Source organism: Chlamydotis macqueenii, chromosome 11 (genome assembly GCF_036417535.1).
Source record: "Chlamydotis macqueenii isolate bChlMac1 chromosome 11, bChlMac1.mat, whole genome shotgun sequence".
Taxonomy (NCBI): domain Eukaryota; kingdom Metazoa; phylum Chordata; class Aves; order Otidiformes; family Otididae; genus Chlamydotis; species Chlamydotis macqueenii.
Genome location: NC_141566.1, coordinates 7,033,322 through 7,057,180, shown reverse-complemented (window position 1 = coordinate 7,057,180; position 23,859 = coordinate 7,033,322). Strand labels below are relative to the sequence as shown.

Here is a 23,859-nt window from a genome sequence, read left to right as displayed (position 1 = left end):
GAGTGATGCACTTCTCTCACAAGAGCAGCAATATCTTTTACTGATATAAAACAGTGAGTTAACGAAGTTCAATTATAAATGCTACAGTGGTTTAACGAGATTCGATGGCAAGGTACACTGGATTATTTACTGCATAGAGGACAGGGTCAGACAAGACTGTCAGGGAGACCCTCCCGTTGAGTCATGAGATTCAGAAAGGACACCCTTGCTTTCTAAACTCCTTCTCAGAGAGGAGCCTAGGTGCGGCTGGATCCAATCCTAGTCCCAGACTTGGTCAACAGTTTATGTCTAAATGACTATATGTGCACAATAAATCCTTTATATCACTTAGCTGAGATTTGGAAGTTTAGCATTCTCACTTACCAAGGATCTGTTGTGGCAAGGAATCTCTCAACCTCGAGGCATAACATTGAAAGGCGTCCTTACCCAAGGGAAGATCCTGGTCTGCAGCTCACTGCCATGCAGGAGAATTCAAAGGGTTCTGGACTGTCCACTATTTATGGAGTAAGATAATTGACTTATAGCTGTATTCGTGTACCAGCTGCAGATGTTAGTTGCTTCCAAATTCGGCTTGAGTCAGGCGTTGACCAGCGCTGTGGTTAGGTTGGCACATCACCATAAATTAGCCCTTGGCTGTTGTGTTGTGTTCTGCCTCCTCCATATCCACTTTGAGCCAGATGCAGCCATCACAACCAGACACATCCATCACGACACCACCAGTGGTTATTGCTCGAAAGGTCAGGTTGGGGCAGGGAGGAAGTACACTGTCACAAGGTGGAATCACACACCCTACGTTGCAAGAGCCAACATGTTTGAACACCTTAGTACTGAGTGGTTTTGATTGTATCCCAAAAGGCAAAACTCTTTATCAGCAGCCTCAGTGGCCCTCAGACTTAAAATTTTCCTAACACTGAGAATTAGAAAGTAAATTAAATGCACTGCTTTTGACTTTAATTAACTAGATGTCCCAATGATAGGTTCAGTAAAAGCAGCCTTCATCCACTGAAGCAGTGACATGAACCACCCGCCCAGCTACAATGCAAGATCAAGGTTGGCAGGTTTCTGCTCCACGTGCACCCAGTGATATTCCTCACTTGGGCAGAGGGAACGATGAACGATGACTGGGCACTGGTTTGTATTCCTTGTGAAGGACGGCAAGGACAGAATTTGCAGAGACAACTACTCAGGCCCAAAACCACTTCTGCTTTCTCAGACCTGACACCACGGAGCAGATGACACCAGCAGCACTTGGCCATATTCGGGACTCCAGTTGCTCCATGTAAGCGCCATATTGAATAGATACAACAAGTCAGTACTTCCTTCATCTTATGTTTTACGTCACCAAAATTTCCATTGAGAAGAAGCTTGAGTAAGTCCACAATGGGACACCTTTCTTTTTCCTGTTGTAACAGTACCTTGTGGTTGCTGCTCCTGTGGTTTTTAAGGGCCAAGGGGTACTACCTGAATGGGACAAACCCAGAAGCCTGGTAATTGCCTCCCTTTTCTCCTCGTTTGAGTTTGGCACCATGGCTAGCTAGCACTCCGAGAAGTTGCTGCCCCGCCATGAAAGCGAAGATGGGCCCTCGCACAGGAGGAGCGAGCGCAGGGAAGGGACCGGCCGGCTCCCAGGCCAACGTAGCCGCTTTGACGCGGGTCTAACCCAGCTCCGAAGTTATTTCCGCCAAAATTTCTGTGAAACCCTGCGCCGCGAAGCTGCACTCGCCTGACCCGACCCCCGGCCACCTCGGCGGGAAATGGCGGCGGGCGGCGCCCTTCGCAGAGCCGCCCTCGCTGCGCCGCGGGGCGACGCCGGGCCGCGGGGGCTCTCCGGGCGGCCACCGCCTGGCTCACACCACCACCTGCTGCCGGGCACGGGGTACGGCCGGCCAGCGCCGAGCCCCTTCACACTGCGGGGCGGCAGCCGCGCCTCAGCTTCTTCCCGCACTCAGCTCCTCCCTTCCTCCCGCCCGCCGGCAGCGGGCCGGCTCCTCCTCCCTGCCGCCCCATCGCGGCCCATCGCCCGCCGCCGCCGGAGCGCAGCCGGAGCGCAGCCCAGCCCCATGGCCCGAGAAGAGGTAGCGATGGCCGGCGAGGAGGCGGCGAGCGAAGGGGGCGGCTTGCTGCTGGAGATCGTGGGCTCCCCGCTCAACCTGAGCCTGCTGGGCCTCTGCCTCTTCCTGCTCTACCAGATCCTGCGGGGCGAGCGGCCCGCGGCGCCGGCGGGGGAGGCGGACCCGCCGCCGCTACCCAAGATGAAGCGCCGCGACTTCACGCTGGCGCAGCTGCGGCCCTACGACGGGGTGCGCGACCCCCGCATCCTCATGGCCATCAACGGCAAAGTCTTCGACGTGACCCGCGCCAGGAAGTTCTACGGGCCCGGTGAGGGCGGAGCGGGGCGGGCGGGGGCCGGTGGGCTCGGCCCGGGAACCCCCCGGGGGCTCTTTGTGCCCGGGATCCGGCCGGGGCCGCTGGCCGGAGGGATGGCGGGGGCCTGGGCGGCTTGGCCGGCGCTCAGGCCCCGCGGGGAGGGCGAGGAGGGTCCGGCCTGCTGCGCCTTAATGCCCGACCCGCGACTTGAACGCTCGGCCGAGCGACCCGTGCCCTCTCGCTGCTGCTCACGATCCGGAGGTTTGGGAAGGATTCGTCTTGCTTAGCGCTGGGAGGGGTGCGGGCAGCTCGGCCCCTGGAGACCGGCCCGCCCGGGTGAGGCGGCGGGCAGGAGCACCGCTGCCGCCCGGGCTCCAGAGCCGGGCCCCGGTGTTGTCAAAACTCCGGCTTTGCCAGCCCGCGTCGCTTCATTCTTCTCTTTATTTTCCCAGGGCAGGTCACACAACCGCAAGCACCGTGAGGGGCTGTGCCGCTGTTGGGTTGGGCGGCTTTGGCTTCGGGTGCCTTTGCCTGGTGCCGGGCAGCTGAAGCGAAGTGTTCTCTTAGTGTTTACATTCCAGTGCCAGCTTTTAGTGGACATCACTCTGTTGCATAATATTTATACTAAACACTTAGCAATTTAGATTAAACCCGCTTCCTATCAGGAGTGTAGGCAGTTCAAGCGTGCAAAGATCGAATAAGCTGCGCAGGGGCTCACAGAGCAGCTAGTGATGAGGTGAGGGGGAGTATGCGCACCCAGGTGTAAGAGTGTAGTCACCTCCACTGCGGCGTGGGTTTTTATTTTTAACAGAGGCCTCCTGTTAAAAAGCCTCTCTGAGGTTTGCTGATTTGTACCAGGATCTGTCTGGCATAACCATAGAATCATAACCACTCTTAAACTGTCCGGACATTTGGTCGCTGCAGTAGCGAGCTGCCAGTCCTACTCAGAGACAAGGAGAATGGTGCAGGAGACACCTGTATTTGGAAGCACAATGAGATTACTTTTGGTCCAAACATAGACTGGAGACTCTTGCTGAACGATGCTGGACTGTAACTGTGCGTTCTGCAGCAGTCGAGATGATGTGTGCAGCTGAGTTAGATGTGCAGTTTTGTATTTGTGAAGACTAAAAACTGCTTGACTTAAGGACTGTGCTTTGGATGCTACCTTGCTTGACAATAGCAAAAGCTGTCCGTTGTATCTGATTTGGTTCATGACACTGTCTGGCTAGTTTGCTTTTCATTTGAATGGAAAATTAAGATTCTTTTGATTAATTTAGGAAAACGCTCCCCCTGGAAGGTGCAGAAGATGGCATGCTCTCTACAGTAACCAGAGTTCGTGTCTAACTTCTTTAAGCTCCTTTGAGAACTTTCGATGTCTAATTGCAACATGTGATATCTCAATTTCTGGCTTGTCATGCAAGCAAGTTAATGATTAATGAAGTTTAGCAAGAGTTGTCTTGATAAGATAATCTCTGATCTACTGTGAGTTGCATGTTTTGATCATTTGAGTTCATCTTGCATTTTGAAAGTTTTAATAGATGTTTCTTCCAAGTTGGTAATTTCTAGTATCTCCACCACATTTTCTGTCAAGTCATCCTTTCAGCTCTTTAAGTCAGGAGCATCTCTTAGAAAACCTCTGTTTCACCTCAGACTTACAAATCCTTCCTCTGTTCCTCTTTCTAAGGATGTGCTTCCCAGTTAGTATGCTTTTCTTACCCTGTTTGCGTGTTCCATGCACCGATGTGTGGTCCATTGTCCTGATGTTTCAGCAAACTCAGTATCTCTTCCCATGGTTTTATTTCTTGGCTGCTTCCTCTGTTTTCCTTTATTACCTAGTGGAATAAATCTTAAAAACATTTCAGAAGTTTGAGGCATCTTTGACCCACAGGTCAGAGTGGGAACTCATCATTTCTTTCAGTTTGGGGACTCTGATCCGCGAAGATCATACACTATCCATTAGCCCTGTAATAATGCTGCTTATGTTTTTATTTTAAAGAGGGCCCGTATGGGATTTTTGCTGGAAGAGATGCATCCCGAGGTCTTGCCACTTTCTGCCTGGATAAGGAGGCTCTGAAGGATGACTATGATGACCTCTCTGATCTCAGCGCTACAGAGCAAGAGACCTTGAGGGACTGGGAGTCACAATTCACTTGTAAGCAATTTAAAACCTATTTACAAAGAAGTAGCTAACTAGTGTGTAATGAGGGAAGCAATGGTTAAAAGGCTGTTACCAGCCGGAAGCATCAGTCTGGAAATTTACTTTGAGAAAATACCTCTGTTTACTAAGCATTACTAGAATTACTGTTACTTAAAAGAATTAAGAGAAATATCAAGTTTTCCTTCCGTGTTCTCCCTCCCTGTGCTTCTAACGGAACAGTAGGAGAGATGGAAGCATTCTGTCGTAGGATAAGATCTATAAGACCAGCCCAAAAGTTGACAGGAATTGAAATTAAGAGCATGGTTTTGATACAGTTAAGACCCCATTTGTAGAGACAATTAGATTTTAATGCTCTGAAAAATGAAGCTTATGTCCCATTCAGCTTCTCAGAAATAACACTTTGAGTTATTACTTCTTGGGTGTTTTGAGTTTTGAAGACGGTTTAAACTAGGCCTTTTCCCCCTGGAGCTTTTGATAAAACTTTTTTTACTCTCAATAAAGTTATTCTGCATGGCCTTGCCGGTGACTTTATCAGATTCACAGGCAACTGTATCCAGCAGTTTCTCCCCTAGAAGGTGATCAGGAATGGGCAGGTGCCACCTCTGTGCGTGCAAGCAGCCTGGTCGTTCCCATGCCAGCCATGGCCGGAGTGGCAGAGGAAAAAAGGCATCTTGCACACTTGAGATGTTTGTTATAAAATTAACAGAAGGAAGTCACTTTCGTAATTACCTTGATTTTCTATGCTTAGTATTTAAAGTTTTTAAAAGGCAATTCCAACTGTTTTGTGTCATGTGCCTCAACTTGCTGCTCAAAAAGGAGAACTTCACAGTTCTATGGAAATTGCTGTGTTGACCTGGTACCAGGGCATGCCCACTGGTATGATTTTTTTTTTTCTCCTGTTGTGTGTCTTGTTGATGAAAAATAATTCCTCCATATCTCATGATGCCTTTTGGGCAAGTGAACACCAAAGGGTCTACTCAGATAAGACAGAAAATAAATGTATCAGATGTTTGTCTAGATGAATTCATATATATATATATATATATATGGTGGAAATTGCATATACTAAAAACGCGTACAGTGGAAATGTTTTCATCCACATAATGTCTTTAGAACGTCTCAGTCCTGACCTGATGTGCCCCTACTATTTTGGCGCTCTTCCTGTCTTAATCAAGACTGTTAATCATGCCACACTGCATGCATGTTTTATTATGCTAACAAGTATGTCATAGAAACCAGAACTATGCCACCAAATATCTGACCTAAACTAGTGTTTAAATCTGCCTTTTTGAGAGTCGGGCATCAGGACTGACAGTGAACTGCCTCTTTTTATTACTATTTTTCTAGTAAATTTGGCAATTAGTTGCTTTAAATTCTTACTAATTATAGCAACAATGCTAGTCCAAAATACTTGTAGCCAGAGGCATCTTTTGACAGACAGGCAACATAGCGTAGCTCTCAGTCCTTACATGTATAATATCTTGGTGTTTTACATCTTCAAAAAGAGACACAAAATAAGGCGGAGGCTTAGCTGCATAATCGGATAACAGATCTGTCTTTGGGAGAAAGGATCTCTCTTCCATCCTATTGGATATTTTCAACATTTATTACAAAAAATAAAAACCCTTGAAAGTTGTGTACATGTGCACACATATGTATGCGCGTGCATGTAAAATACATAACGTAAATATTCTATCAATGCTGCTGCTTAAAAGCTAGCTTGGACATTGGCAAGAGAAATAATCTAATCCAGGATTCTGTTTCTTTAACCGGATGAGTCCCTCAGTTTACGTGTGTCTTTACATTCATTCGTCTTTTGGCTTAGGCAATAGAAGGAGAATTATAGTTACATTCATTTTGCGTGTTACGTTCTCTTACTACGACATTAATAGTAGTTCAGGTGGTTGATTTCAGCTTTTCTCCTTCCCAGCACTGTTTGGAATAAGTTGCTGAGACCTGTTTTATTGTAATATAAGCATTTTGTTAATACAGGAGACAGACATAGGAGCTAAGATATATCTTCAGAGCAGAGTAATGACTTGGATTCTTTTTTTTTTCCCAGTTAAGTATCACTATGTTGGTAAGCTCCTGAAGGAAGGGGAAGAACCCACTGTATACTCTGATGAAGAAGAAAAAGATGCCCGGGATGCAAAGAAAGACTAGAGTGTGCAGTGAGGAACCATCTATTTTTGAATCTTAAAGGATCATTTGTAGCATTCCACTTCTGTTTTACAACTTGCAACAGCAACAATGCTTACAAAAGGTCCAGAGTGACAGTGAATTGTTTTCTTTTCAAAGTTCTTCCTTTCAAATTCAGTGATAGACTCCTAAGGGTCTAAGATTTGTCTTCCTTTAAACCTGCATAATCTGGAGTATGCACAAAAAATGTCTGCGCTAAAGTAAACTGCAATTTTGGCAATAAAGGACTATTACTGTTTTTCTTCTATCACCATTTAGTGCAGAGTGGGTTGAAATCTAGTTTTTCATTAACAACCTAGCACTGTGGACACAAGCACAAGAGTAACTTCACATATGCAACACAAATTCCACTAAATCTTGTTTTGTCTTAGCTTCTGCGGGATCTGGGCCCTGGGTTCTAATTCCTTTAGAAAAGGGACTGTATTTTATTTGTCCATGAAGCACCGTACTCATTCATGGTGCGATGTAGTACAATATTATGCAAGATAATTTGGCTTTTAAGGAGTTACGTAGTGGCTTACAGATGAAACACTAACTGCTTTTAAAAAAAGATAAGATTTTTTGAGAGGTTAAATCACTTTTAGATACTGACAAAATTAATAAGGACTGATGAATACTTGATGTATTCAGTCATGCATAATTATGCATAGATTAATATTCTTTGTTTACTTTTAAAGCACATCTTAAGTGTTACAAAGGTTTAGGTATTGAGTGTAACTAGGCATCCCTAAAAAACAGGTACACCATGAAGTGTGACTTGACTGGACTTTCCTTTTTCCACTTTTCCTCATATAAGACTCTGCTCTGTGAATTTTAATGAAATGATGTTAAACAGGGAAGGTCAGCTGCTATTGTATTGATTCCTAGGCCTAAAACAGACTTGCTGGTATGGCATGATTAACAAATCTTCTTGTCCACGCAGCTTTAACTGGCAGAAAAATGTTACTGGTCGGTGTAACTTATACAAGTTCCCTGTACCAAATAAAATAACCTGGTGTAAGCCGTTTCTGTGTGGAGGCCTTTGTTGCTTTGGAATGTTGCCATTAAAAGAAACAGCACAATCATCTTGTGCATAACCAGCAATGCTATACCTGGGGAACCTGACCTTTGAATTGCTTTTCACTTATTTGCTCTCTTAGCTCACATCTGTGTTTAATTACTAGGTTTGTTCTGACTGTGTAACCTAGTCTCCTACCAGAGGGAGCCTAGATAAGTGGATTTGACCAAGGGAAAATGTAAATGTCATGCTTCATCATCCAAAATACTTCTGCAAAACTTTCACAGAAATTCCAAGGAGATAACTGATGATTTGCTGATCACTCGTAAATGTGTTTCTTGTCCTGGTGATTCTGCTTGGGTGCCTGCCTGGTATAGTGCCCTGTATTTTGTTTCTCTGGTTCGGTTGTTTCCATTTGGCAACATGACCAAAATGACGAGCTGAGTCCCGAGTGGGAAGGTGTAAATGAGGCAAAATTGTTCGGAAGTGGAGTGCATTGCACAACAGCAGCTTTCATAAACAAGTTGACACAACATGTTAAAGTGCCTGAGACCATCTGTGGTGAGAAGGAACAACTTTCCCTCACTCCTAACACTGTCATGGCTTTTTCTTTTGGTTGCACTGGGCCTTCTAATCACGAGTGCGGCTGGTTGAGCCAGACAGCTTGCGTAAAGTGGTACTGTATGAGCTACCTAATGAAGGTCTAGAGACAAATGTAAATCTTGTCATGACCTTTGTGTTGCTATTTTATTTTTAGAGACATTTATACTCTTTGCAAACTACTACTAATGGTTTACCTCAAATCTGAAATGTGCTTTTATTTGTTTAAGACAAAATAAAATACTCTTGCATAACGGCGGTGTTTGTTTTTATTTTTTATGCAACTAAATGTGATACTTAATCCTCCCTCAGCGTTTCAAGTTTTACATTGTCTTTATCCAACACATAGATTATCATATGTTCTCACTGAATGGCTGTAAATCAGTTCTGTAGTATAACTTTAACAGAATATTAAATAGAGAACACGATCATGTTGTATAATATGCTTTGCTGTTGCAAAACCAGAGTTAAGCATAAAAAGGCCCAAGTTAACACCGAGCAAACGCTGGAGCTCTGGAAGGCTGTCCTGCAGTGGAACTAGGCTAGGCTGTAACCTACCCCTCTGCAGATCGGACCGTCTGACTCTCAAGTTAGTCCATAACATACCCAGAGGAACTGAACGCTTAGTATTAAGCTGTATGTTACAACATGATGCACCACAAAGAATAATGATAATTAATCAAAGCTACCTTAAACAGTGATTGGCTGCAATGACTAAGCAAAAAGAACCACGCCAGATAGCTTAACAGATTGTACATTAACCAAGTAGGACACGATGACCAACAAAGAGCAAAGACTGCCAGCAACCCCCCTCGCCTGCAGTGTCCAAACACCCGTTACCTGTGCTTGTCACAAAGGGATATGTGAGGAGCTCTGGGCAAATCAAAACAATCCAGTAGCATCTCCTTTCCAACCAGTTCTGGCATACTGTCAGCTACTTTGTAAAATTCAGGTCCTTCCTTTATCTGGACTCTACCTGCTCTTAGCCATCTTTATCAGCTCCCACTTAGGCTGTTTCAGTTAAAGAAAACAAAGTTCAGTAATGAATGCTGAGAGTTATGTAAGGGGTTTTACAAAAGGTGAGGCGTTTGTGTGCATTGCCTGGAATCTCTGGATTAAGAAGAGAGGGACTGTGCTGTATTGTATTTCAAGCAGATGGACTGATGCAATAGCAGGCATTGTGTATTTCTGCTTTCAAAACAGCCTGTAGGATTTTCACTTCAGGATTCTGCACGAGGTACAACAAACTGGCCATGTATTTATGACAATAAGCTTGGTTCAGACAGCTCCCCTGAGAACTCTTCTGTTTTCACTAGCTCTGGTAGGAGACATTTTCATTAGTTCTGTACAGAAAGTCAAATTTGATTGCAAGATCTGCAGTCTCAGGGCCCTGCTTCATACATGTCAAAGTAAACAGTGTTTCCATAAAAAAAAACCCTCTTGAAACACCAGCTGAGTACAACAGCACACACCAGGCTCAGGAAAGGTGTGAAATTACACCAGCAGTATTACACATTTCCATTGCTGAACTATGTAAATGCTGCTTTTAATGCATATTTTCACCTACTAGATATTCTAATTGTCTAAATATTCTGTAACTTTCATACTCGAGATGTGACATTTATTCCTAGAACTATTGAAATTTCATCTACAAAGCTAGGTATTCAAAAAGTTTTAAAGCAAACTGTTGCAGGTATCTTTAAAGATTCGCCTTCAGGATAATAAACAAAACTATACTAAACAGTCCAGCATATGAAAGGGTAGGGCTCAAATTAGGCACGTTGATAGGAAAAGTAAAGAATTAATATTTAAAACACCTGAAAACAGGTTCTAAATAATGCCACGTCTAAACAAACAGGAAACCCAAAACTTCTGTTTCAGTATGAAGATTACAATGGTGTCTCACATTTTAAAGTGCACCCATATTTTATTTACTAACAATGTTTTACACAGAATGAGGACTTGGAGTCAGCAGACTTGCTTTATCAGTTTCAATCAATATAGGTGAATGCAAGAAGCAATTGCAGAATTGGTGTATTTATTTGTTATTGAATATTGTGACAACATGTTGATAAAACACTGGAAATGTACACCAAAGGAAATCTTTAGTTCCTGTTCGCCCAGATTAACAAAATGAAATATTTCCTCATCTGTAACTGAAAGGCCCATCTCGTGGGAAACGGGTGCTTACGCACACAGAACTCTACAGATGGACAGAGGGGGAAGTTTTGTCATCTTTAATCTGCAAATATTGCATAGAGAACTCCCCCCCCTTGGCATGTTGTATCACTGCAACTGAAACATTTTACACAGTCAACAAATACAACCGTTGATCGTCATGGTAACTGTATAAAATACTAAAAAGGAGACTTAAGAGGGGCATAAATGTTCTCCAAAAGAGTCAGAAAATATTCTGTCAAGAAAATAAGTTCTTTTTAGACAAAAGTAACAGATTAACAATACTTTGAGTAGCAACCCTTTGTCACTCATGGCCCTGAAAAGGCACTTGATATCTGAACACGGGAACAGAGAAGACTGATCAAACCTGGCTTAGAAGCCTGTAGGAATCGCCAGTATTGAACACTGGGGGAAAGCCTATCCACCAGGAACAATTACAATATAATTTTTTTGTTACTATTTATTAGAGCAGAAGTTACAAACATAGGCAAGATTGTATGTAATGAAGGCAACATCATCACATTAACTCAGTATATTAGCATGTAATAAATAAAGCATACTAAAATAAAAGCTGAAATAATCAGTCTATTGAACTTCCAGTTAGTCCTCTGTACCTTGCTAAGTGACTTTGCCCACAAGCAATTATGGCTGACTTCTACATATAGCCAGCTGAATAAATATGGGTAGAACTGAAGCTCCTAGACTGCGTTTTCACATTTTTACCCACATGCAACACAAATCTGACAACATTTGACAATTCCTCTAAAATTATTTGTAAGCAAACTCATACTAAATAGCTGTCTCACTGCATCTGCCTTCAGAAGGGCACATTTTGAAATTCTGTGAACAAATTTTCAACCTGCCTATATATGGGGACTGTCAGCATGCTGACAAGCATTGTCCTTTCACTAACACTCAGCGCCTTGCTCAGACAATCATTCAGATTCCTGGAAGCACTACACCTAGCACAAGTTCAGTAAAATTCGTCCTCCCGAAGATGAGCAAGTTTTCAGAAACGCCTCTAGAACTGTAAATGGAAAACAAGCATTTTTCCAGTGTGGGTTTTACAGAAGATGTGGTTTTTTTCATATTTGGAAATCTATTTTTTCTCACAATTGAGTATAAACATTCCCCACACCTTCCAGTCCCATCATTTCAACAATCTGATTGAGGAGGCACTTCATATGCTTGCTCTAGTATTTACATAGCTACATTTTTTTTCCCAATGACTCATTATTACTAAATACAGTAACTTTGATATTTACATGGTTCCCTACATTTAATCAGAATATAACACTCAAAAATTTCAAGCTGTAATCTTTCAAATTCTTAGCAACTGGCCAGATGAGAGTTCATCTGGCTCCAGAGAAAGTTTTGGTCCTCTGTTATCCAAAAGGCAAACACAGATTCTGGGTTTGTGGCTCACTACACCAGTTAGATATTCTAACCAAAGAATTACCTAAGTCAAAAAAAACCAAAACAAAAACAAAAAAAACCAAAACAAAAACCAACCAAAAAAAACCAACCCAGTATTTCATACACCTTTTAATGGTCAAAGGGCTTTCTTCTCCCATTTCTGTGCAAAAACTTAAGACCTATTACATAGTAGCTGTTCAGCATCCTCTTCTGGGCTCTGCTCCACAAAAAGTATCTGAGCAGGGGTTTGTCTGAATTAACTCAATAGGAAATAGAGGGCATCCTCTGACATCTTCATCCATCTCTCTTCTCAACAATAATTTCCTCTCATCTCCTGCAGATAAGTATATGAAAAAGTTACTTGAAATTAGTTTGTTGGGGGGCAGGGAGCGAAAGGGTACGGGGAGGCAGCTGCAACGTATCTGCCAACGGACGGGAAGCACAGTAAATTGTGAAAGGGCTGTGAGGAACAACAGTCAGAAACACAGCAATCCTGTACGGAGATGAGATGACTACCTACACATAAATTCACTAACTTCAGACAGTACTTCCCACCCAGATGTACCACACATTGAGTTGCCTAACAACATTTTAGCTGTCTAAAGCATGTTGAGTTGTTAGTGTGCATGTTGTTATTAACAGAATAACCACCTATCTGCTACTGCCCATGACGGACAGTTTGCTATCCAATTAAGTAAACAAATACTACTCTTCAACTGCTGCTGTGCGTAGTGTTTCTGAGCTAAACTCAACAAACCTTTAACTGCAGAGAAGCCACACTTGTTTTTTATGCCAAGTTCATACTTTTTAAAACTCTTTTTTAAAAACACTTACCATTCATCACTGTAAGAACTGTGGCAACTAACCTCATCTGTCAGGGATGTGTCAAATTCCATCACCTTAGTTCTGGTGTCTCTCTTTCTCACCTGTCCTCTGGAGCGTCTCCTGAAGCGGTGAATCATCAGGAGGACTAACATCTGGCGCTGCCACAGCGGCGTGAAGTGTCTCGAATGTCACTTTGTTGTGGAACATTTTCTTACATTTTCTTTGTATCTTTCTGAGCGACTCCAGCTGCACGTGACTGTCCATCTCTGAAAAGCCACATTCATCAGATAAAAGATTAGAAGAAAGCTTTTTCCGCTTTTTCTTAATTTTGTGAGCATTTCTCTCCTCTTCCCTGTATTGTCTCTCACTTTTCTGTCCTTCATGTCCTAATTTACTACTAGGCCTCTTGCATGGTTTTTTAAGTTTATGTTCACACTGCTTTGCCAGGCCCTCATGGATAGAATTAGAACAGAGGCTACATTTGCTGCTTTCCTTCTCTTCACCTTCCAGAGTTACATTTTTAAGGTAAATCACCAGTTTTCTTTCCCCGGCTTTTGCAGGCAAGCACCCTTTATTACAATTGCTGTGTAGTTCTTCACACCTTCTTTCTGTTCTCTTCATGGAGCCACTACATGCCTCTCTGAAGTACTCAGAATCACTGACCTCTTCCAACAAATCTTTCAATCTGCAAGCAGATCTACATGTCTTGTACAGTACGGTACCTTCATCACTACCATCTTCTTGCTTTAATTCCTTATCATGAGTAACAGCAGTGCAATCCAAAGGATGATTCAGTCCAGCATGTGGTAAGTTATCAACAGTGAGCGAGTCATTTGTCTGCACTTGCACCTTTTTTGCAAACCTGCCCCCATAGGTCTTGTTTTCTAACACTGCGTCTGTTGACTCAAGTTCCCCAACAGTGATCACCAGTCTGTGATTATCATCACTACTACAATTCCTCTTGTTGAGGTTTTGTACAAGACTCACTTCTCTCAAGTGCTGACCATGTGTGTTACTCAAACTGATGTCAAAATCGCTATCAGACACGACTCTCTTCCACCAGCACTTGTTCGCAGTGGTTTTTGGCTCTAAGCAAACACGCGCATACCCTGGTGGCTGATAGTAGTTTAGTAAATAATGGATGAATTCATCGGTCTCATAAACCTTTTGCTTTTTGCAGCCGTCTTCATCAGACACTGTCTGCGTGCAAACTACATTCAATGTTGGGCAGTCCCTTCCATCGAGAGGTTCGATGACCCTGCAGTCTTGTGTAACTGTAATCAGTAAAGATCCACAGCCAAAGGAGTTGTACGCATCCCTGCCAGGCAGTCCGTCAGAACTCAGGGCTGTAGAGGCATCATTTAAAATTGTCCTGACTATATGGCAAGTAGATGCATGGAAGTTACTCAGATCTCCTTCCTCATTACGTAAGCTGCTACCTTTTTGGATTAGTGGGCCCTTAAACTCTTCCTTATCTTTCAACTCCTTGTGCGTATGGTAATGGGAGTTAATTAGTATGTCTTTTAATGCTGTTTCAGAAAAGGAATTGTCCTTCCTTATGCCCAGTGAAGGATCCACTTTTTGACTTGCCAACTGCGCAAAATCCTTCAAATAAAAAAATCAGGAAAATTATTATGTACATTTATTGAGCGCTGTAAAGTGCCAAACTGCAAACTCACAAGCAAGCAGTCCCACAGTCAGAATAATTATACAAGAGAGGGATAAGTTTGGATTAGTTCAGAGCTCAATCGTACAGCCTCACTATTCCTAAGTTAGAACTACAGATACCGCATCATCTCAGAAAGCTGCATTCTCTACTAAATAAGACAGTAGTCCTTTCAACCAATTCATCTATCTCACTGCAACAGCATAAGAAAAGATTTATTCTTTGTTTGATCACAGCATCACAACAACTAGTATTGCATGTAACAGTAAAATTACTACGCTTTTGTAGATCAAGTATTTTATTTAGAATAAATTGCTCTGGTTGTATTTGGACCCTTTTAAAACAATATATGACAATCTAAAGCTTTCCAAGTGGTGAGATCAAGAAAACAGAAGTTTATTTAACACATCACCTTCATAACTAAGAAGGCCAATGTCAGACATTATGGGGCCTAAAATTCATGCAGAATGTCAAGGGTAGCCTCTGACTTCAACTCTTAGTAAGTTACAGTCCTTTAGAAATCTTTAACATAAAGAATTGGGAAAAACATACACTTGTTAAAAGCTGCAAGCAAATTTTATTTAGCAAATAGTGAAGATAAAGCCACGTTAGTACACCTGAGAAGTGAAAACCTCTGTTTTCATGTAAAACTTTTTTTTAGCTCAAAGCCCTAAAATAAACCTCCAGACATTAATCTGTGTGCGAGGAACTCAAATTTTTATCACTCCCCTGCTGACTTTCTCAAGACAGAATCAAACAGAAATGAAACTGATAGCTTAGTGTTAGCCACAGAAGAGAGGCAATTAGAAATGCAACTGGCATAACCCACATCAATTACAGAATCCCAGAATGGTTTGGGTAGGAAGGGACCTTTAAAGGCCACCCAGTCCAACCCCCCTGCAAGGAGCAGGGACATCTCCAACCAGATCAGGTTGCTCAGAGCCCTGTCCAGCCAGGGATGGGGCATCTACCACCTCTCTGGGTAACCTGTGCCAGTGTTCCACCACCCTCAGTGTAAAAAATATCTTCCTAAGATCTAGTCTGAATCTACCCTCTTTTAGTTTAAAACCATTACCCCCTGTCCTATCACAACAGGCCCTGATAAAAATGTTTGTCCCCATCTTTCTTATAAGCCCCCTTTAAGTACTGAATTCTGTCACTTGCAGACCAGAGACCAAAACAAGCAGGGATAGCATCATTTGCGTCCTCACCCCAAAATTCCTTGTTTGTGACACTGGGTCAAGTCTAATAGAGCTGATACAGCCCTTCCTGTTCTTAGTCAGTAATGACAAGGCCTCGAATGGTCAAAGGCAAAGCTTCTGGGTGGAAATGCACTACCTTTGCTCTCAGGGCAAGAATGAGAGCAGATTATCACAACTAAGACCTCAGGCCTTCCCAATGTTCAGTCAGTCCCAAGGCATTCTTCTGAATAGCATCAAGACATCAAATGTCTAGTAAATTATTCAAGCTCTAATAAATACCCTTCAAATTTTAAAATATGTTTTAAAACAGTCTTACTTTCACACGGTTTAACAGCACTGTAAGCAGTCTGACAGACTCCACTCTTCTCTGAGCTAGCAGGGATTTCCTTTCTTCCCATTCAGGCATATTCTCTTTGGCCACTGCTGTTCTTCAGTTGGCACCTTCTGCTGCTTTGGGGGATGTTTCTCATCTCCATCTATCTGCCTCTCTTCTCTCCTCTCGAGCTTAGCTTTCTTTTTTCTCTCTTGAACGTCTTTTCATCACCACGTCTTTTTCTAGGTAATTATCAATATGGGACAATTTAGATGACACTCGGTTTACATTTTGAGTCCTGGGGAATTGGATGCAAGTCTTTGAAGAGCTAATAATAAGCAACCGGTCGTCAAGAATCCACACGTTGCTAACAAGAAATCTTGTTTGTTAGAATAATATGTTTAAAAAAACATGGCACATGGGTGACATGTATCCCACTGACGCACACGTCTACAAAGTTCTTTGTCTCTTCAAATCATTTTGAAAAGCATTCTAGGCTTTTCTTCATAAGCACTGCCAAGACGACAGATTGACATCATTTGTCTCCAAGGACACAACTAGAGACTGATCATTTGGACCTAATTCTCAACAAATCTCTCCTACAGATTAGCATAATGGTCCCATTTAAAAGATATTACAAGACTGTTTCCAACTGTTCTGAAAATTAAAGTTAAAGCTGTGTGCTGGTTTTGGCTGCAGTAGAGTTAATTTTCCTCACAGTAGCTGGTATGGGGCTGTGGTTTGGATGTGTGCTGGAAACAGCGTTGATAACACAGGGATGTTTTAGTTATTGCTGGGCAGTGCTTACAGAGTCCAGGCCTTTTCTGCCTCTCACCCCACCCCACCAGCGAGGAGGCTGGGGGTGCACAAGGAGCTGGGAGGGGACACAGCCGGGACAGCTGACCCCAGCTGACCAAAGGGGCATTCCAGACGATAGGACATCATGCTCAGTGTGTAAAGCTGGGGGAAGGAGGAGGAATGGGGGACATTCAGAGTGATGGCATTTGTCTCCTGAAGTAACCGTTAGGAGTGACAGAGCCCCACTTTCCTGGAGATGGCTGAACACCTGCCTGCCCATGGGAAGTGGGAAATGAATTCCTTATTTTGCTTTGCTTGCATGCACAGACCTATTAAACTGTCTTTCTCTCAACCCTCGAGTTTTCTTACACTTTTACCCTTACAAAGTTCTCACAAAAATAAGTGTTTTAAAATATTTTTTAAAGTATTTGAATAAGAAGGTATTAACAATGGAAGCATAGCAATGTTTTCAGCGACCTAGCACTAGAGTCGCTATGCTCGGCATTCTAAGCGTCAGGTTTTTTTAAGATATGAAGGTGTGTAACACGATTAACTACTAGTGACAGTTTAGGATGCTATTCAAACACATTACCTACAGAACTAAAACTTCAATTTACTACTGTTACTCATACACAAAATTTAAGAACACTGCCCTCGAGATAACAACAGTTAAAAAATAACACATAAAAAGGGGCAGAGGGAAAGGCAGAAAAGTGTCAATTTCTATCTTTGGACCTTTCAGTCAACTGGGAGGCACCTAGAAACGTACATCACATTAATTTTACTTCTGGGCATAAAGACATTAATTTGCAATGTTGCAGCATAGAGCAATACAAAGAGCCCACATGCAGAATCTTAAGCAATCAACTCTCTGAGCAATTTGAGAGCAACAGCTCTCTGATTTCACTCCAGGCCCACAGAATCCTAGAATAATCCTATCTGAAAGAGATCTCAGGATGTCTCTAGCCCAATCTTTCTCATAACCCAGACTCCTCCATCTGATGCCTTACATACAGAATTATGATGCTTTTCTTTCCAACAGTAACACATAAATTAAGAACTACAAAGCATTACTTCAAGTACTCCGACTCCTCTTTCCTCAAAGCCTGGATTTTTACAGTAGCCACTCTTTCTGGATTTTACTTGGTATGAGGTAGCATAACAAATCTCAAGATAATGGGACATTCTCTAAAAATACACTCTCACCTTTCAACCTCCTCTCTTTTTTTCTCCCCTTTTTCGAATGTGCTCCTGTTCTTGCAGCTTTAGTCTTTCCAGACTTCTCTTTCTTAAGGCTCCTTCATAAAATGTCTGGTTGTATCAAAAGTCACCTGTTACAGAAGAAGCAGAATCACACTTAGCAGTCCAGTTTGCTTTGTATTTATAAAAACACAGACAACCTGCTGAGCTAATGAGAGACCCTGTGTGTCTATCAAATACTACTCATGAGAGTGTCTCCCTCTATTGCATTCTCAGTCAAGCTCAAAAACCCCACTCCCAAATGTCTGCTCCTGCTGTGACACCAGGGGCTCACAATCTGACATTGTACCTTTGGCCAAACCCGTTCCTGGCATGCTTTTCTGGGGACTCAAAGTTCAGTATGTTCAGCAGAGCATTCCTAGTTGCAGGATTCATGCAGTTCTGCCAAAATTAGAGTTCACTGACTCTGAGAGCAACATCTTTTGGATCAAATGCTTGCCTGCTTAAAAATTTATGAATTTTCTTGACATGTGCTGCATTTAATCAGCTTCAAATGCCCAGAAGCAAGCACATCAAAAGAAAACACCCAAGTAAATTGCATCAAGGTCTACCTACATTGAAAAAATAAGTAATATGAAGTGTTATTTCCAGCATAGAGGTATACTTTAGTGTCACAGTTCAGAAATTATCTGCTGGGAAAAAAACACAGAAACAAGGTACACTAATAAGTACTTATGGAGATATAAACTATTAGGCTGCTGAAATTAAGCTCAGAGATTGCAAGTTTTCTTTTGTAATGTCACACTAAGCATGGCACTTAAATGGATTCCTCCTTCGACATACATAAGCAAAAGCATACAGAGAAGAGAAAGAGCAGCCTTTACTAGCCAAAACCACCCAAATTAGAGCAGCTGCTGCATCTACCGCCTGCTTAACAATAAGAAACCAAGTATCTTTCAAAGAGTCTTGCCAGATCCTGAGATCATCTCCCAATTTCAGTGTCAACCACACTGAAAATATTGACAACTTTTACCTTACCCACACCAATTTTTCAGGAAATCAAACCAGTAAAATGCCAGGTTTTGATTACAGGACTTAAGTTCAGATACATGAACTTCTTATATCAGTATCTCTATACCCAGAACAAAAAGGATAAGCATAAGATTGTTTCCCATCAGATGTTTAAGTGTCCAAAAAGTTTAGAGAGAGGCTTCCACCGGTTAGTGAGGACTTTTCAGGCCTAACTTCAAGTAAAAAAAGAGTAGGGATGCCTGTTTGGCTTCAATGTGAGAATGTACAGCAGAAGCCAAGTACAGTGCAAGAAGCTGTCTAGTAAAGAGGGTGACTATACTTTATTCAGAATGACAAAGAGAAGAAATATACATGTACTGAAGGAAAAGCTAGTCTACCTAAAAAAAAATAAAAATAAAAAAACACAAAACCAGCCAAACAAACAAACAAACAAAAAAACAACCAACAAAAAAAAAAAACACCAACCAACCAACAAGCAACAGAAACCAAAATCAGGAATCTCTGGAAGCAGCAGCTACAGCACAGACTGCTTCTGTTAAGGAACTGCTGCCAAATGCACTCAGAATTAACCACAACTTTCTCAGGCAAGGCTGAATATCTCACAATTAATCTCTGAATATGGCCATAGACAGATCTTCAGTATCTCATATGAGAAAGCACATACACCCAAAGTACTTACTACAAATCTGAAAAAGCAAGTAGTGTCTAGAACCCTTTCTGCTCACCGTACATTAAGATAAAGAGCTTCCTACAGCTATCTATAACATTAGTATCAACTACACTCTTTCCATCACACTAAGATCTGCAGTGCAGTAAGTTCAAACATCCCGGACACTGCCGCTGAAATCTGTAGAGACATGATTTCAAGCCTGAAGGAATCACTGACTTGAAGACAAGTCAAACCTGAAGAAGAGCTTGTGTACCCAAAAGCTTGTTCCATTTTGCAAGTGCATCTTCTATTAAACCAGCTGATATTATCCTGCCCTGGCAAACTCTTCTTCACTTATATCCTTACACCATCATGGCTGCAACCATATTCCTACTACTGCAATAAATCACCTAAAAGTAAGCCCAGAAGTCTCTACATAGAGCTGAGTAAGCTATAGCGATTTGCCAGTGCAGACCATTACCCTTGCCCTTCCTCACTCCTCTTCACAGCCAGCAGCTCTTCAAGCATCAGAAAAGTATTTCTCATCATGTAACGGTGTACCAAGCACAGAATTATTTACTGGCTGCTCAGCAGCACAGCCTTTTGGAAACAACCCTGAATATTAGTAAGCTGTTATCTTAGGTTTTAACTGTTCCAACTGACAAATCAAAAGGAATATGACATTTGATCCCCTTATCAAATTGTTATTTCCTGTTAGCCATTCTGTTACAGCTATAACATCAGGAACACATTCGCCCTTGCACTAGGGTTTACTACAATCACTGCAGGCTGAACCATCCTTTGCTACTTGTATGCCTTTCTTCTGTGATCAATTCCCCGTTCTGCTGAGGAATTCCTGGGAAACCCAGTAACTTCCTACTGCTCAGGAGCCTAAAGTTACTAGACAGTATTTTTTAACAGATTCAAGCTGATCAGGACCACCACAGGCCATCAGATCACTTAGTCTGGCCTGCGCCAACCACACTTGGCTGAAGCATCTCTTCCAGGAAGCCACCTGGCTCTGGTTTGAAAACACAACGATACGAAAATCTGCCACTTCCCACAGGCAGTGTGTTCCATTCCTCACTCATTTGCCATTTGAAATGGAAGCCACTTTCAGATACTAGTTTTAAATAAGCCTTCCTCTACTAGGTTTGCATCCTTTTGGCAGCTAGGTAGTTTTGTGAGGTTTTTTTTTTTATCCTCTTACATGTTATAATCCAGGTGCTTCTCAGTCATCTTTCTCATATAAAATACATAGCTTGAGCTCTTTGAGAGCTCTCTGACAGTCTCTCATTATGGGGCACTTTCCCCAGCCCCCAAGTAATTTTTGTTGCAATATTCTAACTCCAATGTAAAACACATGAATCCCAAACCCATAGGTAGTATTAGTTTGGTCAGTACCATACACAGCAAACCGACTCCTTTAATCCCACTTCCTTTCACCACTTAAACTACTCCCCACCGCACTGCAACGGAAACCAAGACGTTAGCAATGTAGTGAAATAACCCTTTCATAGCATTACAGAAAACCACAAGAATAAAACAGCAACTCTGAAACTATTTTTTTGAATACCTGCATACGCCCTTTTACATTGACTAAATTATCTTAGAATACCCCAAAATGCATCACCTAAGTTCATATTTCAAAATAAAATTAGACGTTAGGGAAACATTAACAGCCTGGTCATATCTAATCTGAAACACCCATATAGCCCACACAAGGAAAATACAAGGAGTGACAGTGATTTGACCCAAAGCTGCTCCCTCACATCTGCTTGCAGGACCGCTAGCTCCAACAGCTCTTACCATCCCCAGTTTCCCAGTTGGTCACTTGTGCCAGGCCCTGGGCCACCACAACTGTTTCTGAGACCATACCATCAACCAGGTCAGGAAAGAGACCTAGCTTGGAGAAAAAAAAAAAAAAAAAAAAGAAAGATACAAAAACGTATTTTGCCAGGTTACTTTTCAGACACAGTTGGTCTCCCTGCCCTCGTGCACAGCACAGCCCTGAGCAGGCCGAGCAGCAGAGCTGGAGGAGAGCTCGAGGCAGAGGAAATACCTTAATTCTGCAGAGACAGGTACGCAGGAGCACCTACGAGCGAACAGCAACGTGGCACGAGGGCGTGTTGATCCATAGCTGCAAAAAGAGTTTGTCACGCAGGGAAAAGCGTTTCCGGAAAGAGTCACTTGGAGAAGTTTAAAACAGAGCTTTAAACCAGAGGTTTAAACAGGTTTTCAACACACAGGAGTAGTTTGTTCAGCTTGCTCTGTGCAAAACGAAGAGCAGAGAGGATGAGAAGCACTGCTCAAACAAGTATGCCAATAAAAGGGGCGGCTTGAAGCCGACGCTCCCAGCGCCAGTGCTCGCTGCGCGTTTCGAGGCGGGGATGCAGAACCCGCAGGCCAGCCCCATCCCCACGGACCCAACAGCTGAAGGCCGCGGTCCCTCTGCCCGCGCTCCGGCGGGATCCGCCGGCCGAGAGGAGCCCGCGGCCCGGGCCTCGCCACCACCAGGCCAGAGCCCACCCCGACCAGCGCCCCGGAGCCGGTTTCAGCGGGAACGGGGGGCGGAAGCAGCGGCAGGGCCCGCCGGAGCTACCGGGAACCTCTCCACGCCCCGGAGTCCCGGCGGGTGTGAGCCAGGCCCGGCCGGCGCAGAGGGAAGCGGCGGCCCTTCGGCCGCGGCCCCTCTCCCACACGGGCCCCGCCGCTGCCGCTCCCGGGCACCAGAACCCGCCGCGCCCTCCGCCAGCCGCGCCTGCTTCCCCCGAAGGAGCGAGGCACCGAGCCCAGCCGCCCAGCCCCGCCCCAGAAGCTCCCCTTACCCCTCCGGCCCCCGCCGCCGCAACCTCCGGCCGCTCTTCCCGCCGCCACCCCCGGGCGGAGCGCGGCGCAGGCTGGGCAGCGGCGGGGGGACCCGCCCCCGGGGCGCGGCCCGGCACCGCCCGCTCCTCCCGCCGCGGCGGCGGCAGGGCCTGGCTGGTTGCCCCGACCCCGGGCTGGGGGGGGCGCTGCACCCGCGGGGGCCGTTTTGTAGCGGGCGGACCCGGGGGGAAGCGTGGCTGGCGGCGGCGTGGCTGTGTGGCGTGTGGGGATTCCACGCGTGTTTTTGAGGAACGATTCGCAAGGCGGGGCAGGGCCGAGCCTCAGAAGGTGCCAGCGGCTGTCCGGGCCGCAGCCTCCCGCCCCACTCCTCGCCGCCGAGGGCCCCCACGGCAGCGGCCTGTGCCGTCCCGCATGCCCGGCCTTGGCCTGCGGTCACCGCCTGTGTGCGTTGGCTTAAAAGAGCCCCAAAAAGAACGAGTAACGTCCCCAGCAGTTGCCTGGCTGAGGTGGTGCAAAGGCCGAGTTACAGGGGCGCGGCGCAGTGCCAGGTTTTTCTGTGTCCTGTGGCAAAGGCAGCTCGTCCATCACTGCTTCATCTGGGCGATGTGCGTGTGAGGATCAATACCGGCTTTTCCCTGATTTAGTACCTGCTTGTGCGTGTCGAACCAACGGAAATGTGGTGCCCGTGTCTCTAGTGCTGTGTGGCAGCCGGCTCCCTGCAGCAGAGCAGCTCCCGGGGGTGTCAGCACCTCACCATCGCGCTGTTGAAGGCACCATCCACGCGTCTGGCACTTGGTTGTTCTTCCTTTGAGGTCCTCAAGGGAGTTCGCTTTAGGACAGTCATTCACTCAAATACTCTGTTTGCAGTGGGGTTTTGTTTCTTCTTTTGTGATCTTCTGAACATGACTGTAAAACAAGGGTACATTTTACATCCTTTCTCCATCTTCTTAAAAACAAGACAGGTTATTTCTTCCTGTGTGGCAGCACGGTTGTAACTGCAACGGTCGATGAACGTAGGACGCAGGCAGAGGTGTGCACAGGGCACTTCTCAGATGCTGTAATTGCTATATGTGCAATTACAACCTGAGAAGAACTCTTACAGGTATATTTAGTGTGGAAGTCTATTTCTGTTACAACTTTATGTGCCAAAAAGCATGTCTGCCTTTTCTCACTGTCCAAGTTGACAAGGTAAAGATACCACCTTCACCTACTCACATTTCTTGCGTCTAGTTGCCTTCTCCGCAGTTGTCGTTTCTCCTTGAGTTAGGAAGGTTTTCTAGGAGTCTGTTATATGCTGACATTTGTTTGCATTTTTCTTTATCTCAGAAGATAAAATTGTGCTTTGATGGTACAAAAGGTTACATTTCAAAGATACGTGATTTTTTTCCTTTCTACATATATTTTTTCCAAACCCAAACAGGCAAACTGGA

General features: G+C 44.1%; 2 protein-coding genes across 5 annotated transcripts; one reads left to right on the top strand and one right to left on the bottom strand.

Moving 5' to 3' along the window:
- The first annotated feature begins 1,922 nt into the window (after positions 1–1,922).
- Positions 1,923–8,575, top strand: PGRMC1 (progesterone receptor membrane component 1). The gene is made up of 3 exons (XM_086756259.1): positions 1,923–2,379; positions 4,364–4,519; positions 6,588–8,575. Exons 1-3 carry the CDS (start codon positions 2,061–2,063, stop codon positions 6,686–6,688), a joined length of 576 nt encoding a protein of 191 aa, XP_086612385.1. The 5' UTR covers positions 1,923–2,060; the 3' UTR covers positions 6,689–8,575.
- A 1,767-nt stretch (positions 8,576–10,342) lies between these two features.
- On the bottom strand, positions 10,343–22,497 carry LOC104476007 (A-kinase anchor protein 17B). Of its 4 annotated transcripts, XM_086756258.1 has the most exons (8): positions 22,429–22,497; positions 21,663–21,870; positions 21,410–21,506; positions 17,926–18,050; positions 15,925–16,163; positions 13,463–14,345; positions 12,842–13,006; positions 10,343–12,249 (listed from the first exon to the last, which is right to left on the bottom strand). In XM_086756258.1, exons 5-8 carry the CDS (start codon positions 16,012–16,014, stop codon positions 12,113–12,115), a joined length of 1,275 nt encoding a protein of 424 aa, XP_086612384.1. In that variant the 5' UTR covers positions 16,015–16,163; positions 17,926–18,050; positions 21,410–21,506; positions 21,663–21,870; positions 22,429–22,497; the 3' UTR covers positions 10,343–12,112. The 4 variants fall into 4 exon arrangements, with proteins under 4 accessions (XP_086612384.1, XP_086612380.1, XP_086612383.1 ...); XM_086756254.1 differs by having other exon boundaries at positions 12,842–14,345; XM_086756257.1 differs by having other exon boundaries at positions 12,842–14,345; positions 21,410–21,502.
- Between the last annotated feature and the right edge of the window lie 1,362 nt (positions 22,498–23,859).